We start from the raw sequence: 8,689 nt of genomic DNA, 5'->3' as shown, positions 1-8,689 counted from the left end.
TGTTACAATTTAAATCGTCTCATACTTGAGTAATAAGAGAAAATTAATATGTTTACATTCTGCTTCCCCATTTCAAGTTTTATTTACACAGTAAGTAATTTTAATCCCAGATTATTATTAAATTGCTATTTTATTAATAGGTATAGCTTCTTTCAATAATTATTTTTGGTATTTGCTTTAAGTTTTATAACCCTATGAAGAACAATGATTAAGAATCATGTTCTGTGGGTTTTAATGCTTGCTGCCAGGGTCTCGTATTTACTGTATGTGTATATTTGTTTTTTTCTTTTCTCATGAGGGATATGTACTTTCTCTACGAAGGAAGTGTAGATGGCATTCTTTCTGAATACTTACATTTCTGTGACTGTTCTTTATTGTCCTCATATGAAAACATCAATGTAGTTGGCTGTGTATCTCAAAAAATTTCTCTGCATAATGGGTCTGTTTTTTGCAATTCTTATTCTCTCTCTCTTTAGATATTTGACTTGTTATTTATTTTTTCTCTAAATTCTTACAATTTTTCTTTACCATTGAGATCCCAAAATCTCATCAGGATATGCCTACATTTTAGTTGCTTTTAATTAACTTTGTTTTGTAATCTATGTAAGTTTAAATTAGTAATCTGAGACCTTTCTTTTCAGGCAATAATTTGTCTTCTGTTTGGAGCTGTGTTTCTTCAGGTTCCTTCTGATCTTTCTTGGATTCCTGGTGCATCTTGAGTTTTTTTCCTATATGTGCCTTCTTTTCTTTTGTTCTTGTCATCTCTGACTCTTTTCTGAGTATTGGGTGAATTTCTTAAGTCTTCTACCTGCCATTTCAGTTTTCTGTAATTTTTATTCTTCATTTCATTGTCTGCATTGCCATTTTTAATTCAGAAATTGTTTTTCAGTTTGTTCTGATAGGCACAATAATGGCTTCCAAAGAGATCCATTACTTAATCCTCAGAACCTGTGACTACTACCTTGCATAGAGAAAGGGACTTTTCAGATATGTTTCAGTTAAAGATGTTGAGATGGGGAGGTTCTCCTGGATTTTCGGGTGGGCTCAGTGTAATCACAAGGGTCACTGAATGTGGAAGAGTGAGAGAGAAGATTGACTGTCAGTCATGTGAGGAAGACCTGACTAGTCATTACCAGCTTTTGAAGATGACAGGTGACCATGAGCCAAGACATATGGGCAGCCTCTAGAAGCTGGAAAAGACAAGGAAACAGATTCTCCCCTAGAGCTTCTGAAAAGAAACGTAGCCCTGCCCTCTCTGTGATTTTAGTCCCATGAGACCTATTTTGGACTTCTGACCTCTAGGACTGTAAGATAATAAATTTGTATATTTATGCCACTAAATTTATAGCAATTTGTTAAAGTAGCAATAAAAAACTATTTTTGTGAAGTTTTTACTGATTTCTTTTGTCTTCATAATGGCTTGTTCTATTTTCAGTGTTACTATATTAATGAAACACGTTGAGGACACAAATCAGAGATGTCCCATCATTTAATCTTTTTCTCTTTCTATCTCTTCTTTTTTTTTCCCCCTCCCATACATCTGCTTCAGTGGAAGGTGATTTCTTCTTTGGTGGGAGATGAGTGGCCACCTCCTTTGATTACATTTTTCCCCATTATGTTCCATAATTGTTTTTCTGTCATTATAGCACTGACTATCTTACTGGCTTATAGTCCAATCGCAGTTAGATTGGATTCTTTCTGAACCATGTGGGTTTTCTAAGTCTGTCAGCTCCTGAAGAAGTAGGAAAGCCCATTCACACTGCCCTTCTGACTGCCATTGGAGGTACTTTCAGGGTCTCCACTGCTTATTCTTTTGACCTGTTGCTTTCTGCAGACGATAAGAGAGGAGATTTAATTCCTCTCTTTTAATTCCTCTATTGTCATGAAACCAACTGAAATTCCTCTCACTTCTTCTCAAGCATATTATACACTCCCAATTTTTAATTCCTGGTGTATTTTCTACTCTTTCAATATTTAGCTGCTAATTTTCATGAAATACAGAGTTCTTATCCAGAATCCTCTTAGTATAGGATTTTAAATCTGAAATAGACCTTATGTATAAGTTAGTCCAATTTTCTCATTTCACAGATGATAAAACTGAGTTTCAAAAATCATTTAAGTTATGCCATTAAATATGTATGGTTTTTATGGCATTACAGTCAATTGTTGAGAGAAAAAAAATGGCACAGGACGGAGCACTTTTCTCTACCAGAGAAAATCTGTCAGTTTTACTCATCTTTGTACATTGTGGCTTAAAGAGATAATTTATACTTTTTAATTTTGCCATCCTTAACTTTATAGTTTTTCCCTGTGGAAAGGGCTAAGAAGCTTCTTATATCTCTGCTTAACTTTGTTGCTACTTGGTGTTCAGAAGTTGGAATGCTGTGAAATAATATATGCTTGATATTTGGTTTAAACCTTTCTTGATTCAGAGAAGGTAAATGGTTATAGAGACTAATGAAAAGAACAGACTTTTATATTTGTCTTGACAAAGTTTTAAATATCCTTTGCAGAAAGGAAAGTTGTAAAGTTTAAACATTTTTGGAAATATCTTTAATTTATTAAGGAAATCAATATGTATTTAGCATGTAGTCCATAGAACAGTTGAATACTATACAACAATGAATATAAGCAAGCTAGAATCTCTGTGTTTATAGGGTTTCATAGCCTAGTGTAGAGGGGATCAACAAATAATTAAGCAATTATGATATAGTGATTCCCTGGACCAGCAGCCTTAGCATTACTTGGGACCCTACCTCAGATCTACTGAATCAGAAGTTCTTGCGCGGTATGTCAGCAATCAGTGTTTTACAAACTCTCAGGTAATTCTGATACAGGAAACCACTGTTTTCACTGTTGAGAACCAGAGTTGAGAGAGAGAGAGCACAACACATTAAATAGAGCTGAACCTGAGAGTTTGGAGTCATTAATATCTTGAGTTGAGGCTAGAGAGGCAGGTAAGTAAGGTCTGATAAGATGATTGAAGAGTTTAGACTTTTATCTAATGTGTGCTCATAAGCCATTAAAACATGTCTAGTGGGGAAACAGCTTGATCAACTTTGTCTTTTTTTTTTGCGATGGAGTCAGGGTCTTGCTTTGTTACTCAGGCTGGAGTGCAGTGGCATGATCTTGGCTCACTGCAACCTCCACCTCCCAGGTTCAAGTGACTCTCCTGCTTCAGCCTCCCAAGTAGCTGGGATTACAGGTGCCCACCACCATGTTAGTAGAGAGGGGGTTTCACCATGTTGACCAGGCTGGTCTTGAACTCCTGACCTCAAGTGATCCACCCAGTTTGGCCTCCCAAAGTGCTGGGATTGCAGGTGTAAGCTACCATGCCCAGGACTGTAATCTCTTTAAGAAGCAGACAAGTAAAGAGATAAATAATTATACAGTGTACTAAGTATAATGTTTGAAGCATAGTCTAAAAGCTATTGAAGTCTAGATAAGGAAAGAGACTTTAGATGCCTGGGTAAGTCAGAAGACTTAACCACTTAAGTGTTTCACATTGTTCTTGGAAGTTTCAGTGTTTGGTAAACATTTATGTACAACCTATGGATATTCAGTAGAATATTTGATCAAAAATAGTGGTTAAAAGTGTCATATCTTTTGGGTAATTTATTAGATGCAAAGCAAAATAAAAATGAAATAGTAGAATGTGAACTGTCTTCAAGATACATTTTTTAATTTTAGGGGTCCCAGGTAAGCTTACAGCTTCAAGAAGAATGACTTACTCTATGTGATGTACAATTTTCTAATTTCTCTTTTGTTACTTATTTTCTAATTTTGTTTANTTATGATATATGTAAGTAAATATATATTATTCTGTTTTACACTGTCTCAATCCTTTTTAGATTTAAGTGAGAGTATAAATAATAAGCAAATATATTCTTATCAATGATGTTGAAGAATAAGTAAACATGTTATAAAGCATTGTCACTCCATACTTTAAAAAATACGCTGCATCTAATCTAAGTATATTTTACTTGTAGAGAATTGTCAAAGGGTCACCTACTCTTTGGAGGTTACGTTGGGTCCTCCAAAAAGAAAAAAAATTCTCAAATGTCATAGATTGGTTGACAAGTCCTATTCTGAGGTTATGAGGTTAAGGAGTTATGGGAGTAGGCAGTGCTGACCACAGGAATGTTGAGCAGCAAATGCTGGCTTTGGGCAAAAAACCTTTGATGCACAGTGACTTCTTTGAAATGTTCAGAATGATGGTCCTTGTGGGAACCTGCATTACAAAATGTCTATCCCACATAGAACATACTATGTGAGAATAGAAATGGAGAATAATAGGGGAATGATACCCTATCTAGAAACCAACTGTGTTTACAGATTCCCTAAATAACAGATCAAATAGATTTTACTATGGTAAATATCCAATTGCAATGTTCTGCAAAATTTTTGTCTGTCTCATATATTTTGAGCAAGATTTCTTGGCCATGTGGCTTTTCTAGTAGACTTCAATGACATGAAACCACTAAACAGAGACCTTGTCATTTATTTAACTCCAACTGCCTTTAATCTTGAGGACAGTAATATTGTGAGAAACCTTGGGGTTTCAACATAATCACAAGATGGTATGCAGGATCAAATATTCAAATTATTTGCTTTTGTTTTTCTGTTTCATGTACTATAGAAGTCTTGTGTTGTCTATATAAGCTTTAAATCTGGACCTGTGGCTTCTTTTTCATCATCTTTTCTCCTTTTTCTTTTAGTTCACAGCCATGAATGAACCACAGTGCTTCTACAACGAATCCATTGCCTTCTTTTATAACCGAAGTGGAAAGCATCTTGCCACAGAATGGAACACAGTCAGCAAGCTGGTGATGGGACTTGGAATCACTGTTTGTATCTTCATCATGTTGGCCAACCTACTGGTCATGGTGGCAATCTATGTCAACCGCCGCTTCCATTTTCCTATTTATTACCTAATGGCTAATCTGGCTGCTGCAGACTTCTTTGCTGGGTTGGCCTACTTCTATCTCATGTTCAACACAGGACCCAATACTCGGAGGCTGACTGTTAGCACATGGCTCCTTCGTCAGGGCCTCATTGACACCAGCCTGACGGCATCTGTGGCCAACTTACTGGCTATTGCAATCGAGAGGCACATTACGGTTTTCCGCATGCAGCTCCACACACGGATGAGCAACCGGCGGGTAGTGGTGGTCATTGTGGTCATCTGGACTATGGCCATCGTTATGGGTGCTATACCCAGTGTGGGCTGGAACTGTATCTGTGATATTGAAAATTGTTCCAACATGGCACCCCTCTACAGCGACTCTTACTTAGTCTTCTGGGCCATTTTCAACTTGGTGACCTTTGTGGTAATGGTGGTTCTCTATGCTCACATCTTTGGCTATGTTCGGCAGAGGACTATGAGAATGTCTCGGCATAGTTCTGGACCCCGGCGGAATCGGGATACCATGATGAGTCTTCTGAAGACTGTGGTCATTGTGCTTGGTAAGTTTTGTCTTGACTAACTTACCTTGTAGATTCTCAATGACTTAACATAAACCACATTTTTTTTTTTTGTGACAGAGGTAACCAACAGTATGAATATTCACCAGGTATATATGCAGGAATCACAAGGGGATGAGGCACCTTTATATTAAATGTCAGCTTATGAGTCTTTCTAAAATTATAGAATTAGTGTTAGGGAAACATGGGTCTCAGTGGTGCAGTATAAATGATGATGATGTAAAAAATGTCATTGAAGAGTTTGGCTATCTAATATTGAAAATACTAGAAATACCAATCAAACTCGTTTTGTTTTTCTTACAGCCTAAATTGTGAAACTTTTGCATTGTAGTTTCTGTATTACGTATTTTCAGACAGAAAGTGCTTTCATAGAATATGAATATGCTTCCATGTATGGTTATTTTTATTAGTCTATTCTGTAATTGTTACTACATTATAGGTAAGTATATCAAAGTTTTGTATAGATTTACTGAACAAAACAGATTGGAGTTAATGATATTCTCTGACCGTCATCTTCATGAAAACTTCCTTCTTTTCTATTAATTTTCTATTTGTAGTAATGGAGGTTAATCCATATTTCAAGGTGAAGAGCAAGATTTGTAGAGTCAAATACCTTCTGCTTTTAAATAAGCATTGTTTTCTTGGATGAAAATTCATAGTAGTGATCAAGAGGAACATATTTATTCACTTATGTGTGTAGAAGGTAGTTAAAGAGCACCTACTATGTTCTGGGCTCTGTGCTAGCTCCTGGAGGTATACCCATGAAAAGGACAGATATAGACATTTCCTTTGGAGCTTTCCTTTGGAGTGAAAATTTTTTAAAATAATTACCCAATGGAATTACACATTCTCCATAGACTGTATTCAGGTTAACACTTGATCACATTAAAAAATCTTTTTTGAAAACCTTTTATTATTTCATCTTTCTCTATGGAAATTGAAAAAAAAAAAATTTTTATCACCTCCTCTTTCCCCGCAGAAATCCATTGGGAAGTTCCTGTAATTCTCTGTGCTCCAATTTGTGTAGCATTTTTGAGTGAATGTAACATGGGATTATGTGGTTCCTCTGAATCTTTGGGAGTGACCTTAATTTTAGCCACTGAAAGGAGACAGGGTCCTAATGATCATTATATAAAGTAGCATTCAGATTGATGCATAGGTCTCATCTGTTTTGGTTAGGGTGAATGCATCATGGACATCATTTTCAGCTGTACTCATTGTTGACTGTCTTGTAGACCTGTGAGAATAGCAACTAAGCCTTGGGATCACTGACACACCTAAAACCCTGCCTCACTAACTGAAACACGGAGGACCCCGTCACCTCAGATATGCGATTGTCTTATTTCATCCAATGAAAATTAGTAGTAGAACTACAAAAATGATTTCTCTGTATGTTTATTAACAGGACCTTAAGCACACCTGTGCCACAAGGCCGTATTTTCCATAATGTGGATGAAACACATCTTCGTTTACCATGGATGCTATTTTTGTATGAAATAAAACATGAGACATTAAATAACATGAGACTTTTTTTCTGTATTGACTCAAATGTTTATTTGCTGATGATCTAAATGTTGGTTGACATTTTTTATATGCGTGGACTTTTTCTATTACGAAAAGGGCTGCTCATAGTTCACAGAATTGCCAGCAGCAAATGACTACTGAACTTGGACTATTAACTTGCCAAGTTCTTGTTTTAATTTTGACCTTTCTATAATATCTTGTGTATTCCAGTGTGCAAAGTACTGAATGATTGACATACTTTTGTGCCTCATTGGGTTGTTTTTCATGTTGAAATAATAATTTTGAGGCTGTAGGAGCTAGTGTTTCAGTGTACATCTGCCCTAAATGCCTCTTTCTCATGCCCAACTACTACCACTACACAACCACTAACTTTAAAATAACAGAAATAATATTTAAACTAGTATACTCCACAAAGATAGAATGCAGCTGACATCTGTGGAATAAAGAGCATGATTTCTCAAGCTGTGGGATGGAAGAAGTTTTAGAACATGGAAAACCCCATCACAGTGACAGGTGAAGGTATTTGGTGAAGAAAGATGGGAATATGATTGTGATAGGGGAAGCAGAAATTAAATGGACCGTAGCCTTTTTGAGAAAAGTGGCAAGAATAAGAGAATGGGCAGGATGTGGGCAGGGAGTGGTTGGAAAGCTTAGAATAGGGAAGTCACAATCTTTACAGATGTTTTTCAAGGCGTGGTGCCTAATGCCATTCCTACAATGTGCTCCCCTATTTGAATTGTAAGTGTCCATCCTTAGATAGGCATGGTAACATGGGAGACATGGGTTGGTCTTGTCGTAGTGTAGGCAAACCCCAAAATTGGGGCTCAGCCTGGAAGAGTTCTTGGCTCTGCCCAGGAAAGAATTCAAGAGTGAGCCAACAGGGAAAGAAAGCAAGTTTGTTAGGGTAACAGTGTACAGCAAAATGACTGCTCCATAGGCAGAGCAGGGCTATATCATAGGCAGGGTAGCACAGAGCAGCACTAATGGATTGCTGGCTAGTTATATTTGTACCCATTCTTTTTTCTTTTTCTTTGAGACAGGATCTTGCTGTGTCACCCAGGCTGGAGTGCAGTGGCATGATCTTGGCTCATTGTTGCCTGGACCTCCTAGGCTCAAGCAGTCCTCCCACCCAGCCTCTCAATTAGCTGAGACTACAGGTGCATACCACCACACCCAGCTACCCAGATTTTTTTTCTTTTTTTTTTAGAGATGGGATTTTGTCATGTTGCCCAGGCTGGTCTTGAGCTCCTGGGTTCAAGTGATCTTCCTGCCTTGGCCTCCCAAAATCCTGGGATTGCAGGCATAAGCCACCATGCCTGGGCCCGCACTCTTAATTATAAATATAATTAAACAGGTTATTCATGAACTTCCTAGAAAAGGGGTGGGGAGTTCCTGAAACCACGTAAGGTTAACTTCCAAGTCATTGCCATTGCATTTGTAAACCGTCATGGTGCTGGTAGGAATGTCTAATGCATATGTATTATGATTCTTGGTCCTTGCTGGTTTGGGTTGGTTTCTTTGCTACATCCTGTTTTGATCAGCAGGTTGTGAAAACAAGTCCTGCTGATCTCCCACTTCAGTAGGAACAAGAATTCTGGTCTACTCGAAGTTCTTCTCTTTGTAAATTAGTCCATTGATAATTCTGGTTATTTTACCTTAGTTTGTGCACATTTGGTTTTTA

At 37.2% G+C, this 8,689-nt stretch overlaps 1 protein-coding gene across 1 annotated transcript in view; it reads left to right on the top strand.

Moving 5' to 3' along the window:
- The window catches only part of LPAR1 (lysophosphatidic acid receptor 1), a 111,205-nt gene extending 104,293 nt beyond the window's left edge, over positions 1–6,912 (top strand). The window contains exons 4-5 of the mRNA XM_017849966.1: positions 4,719–5,466; positions 6,890–6,912. Of these exons, the coding sequence (XP_017705455.1) occupies positions 4,719–5,466; positions 6,890–6,897 (756 nt within the window). The 3' untranslated portion in view covers positions 6,898–6,912. The remainder of the gene's footprint in view (positions 1–4,718; positions 5,467–6,889) is intronic.
- Positions 6,913–8,689: the final 1,777 nt, after the last annotated feature.

This window comes from Rhinopithecus bieti, unplaced genomic scaffold, assembly GCF_001698545.2.
Source record: "Rhinopithecus bieti isolate Rb0 unplaced genomic scaffold, ASM169854v2 scaffold_33336, whole genome shotgun sequence".
Taxonomy (NCBI): domain Eukaryota; kingdom Metazoa; phylum Chordata; class Mammalia; order Primates; family Cercopithecidae; genus Rhinopithecus; species Rhinopithecus bieti.
Note: the sequence above shows the minus strand (reverse complement) of the source record. Positions and strands in the feature narration are given on the sequence as shown.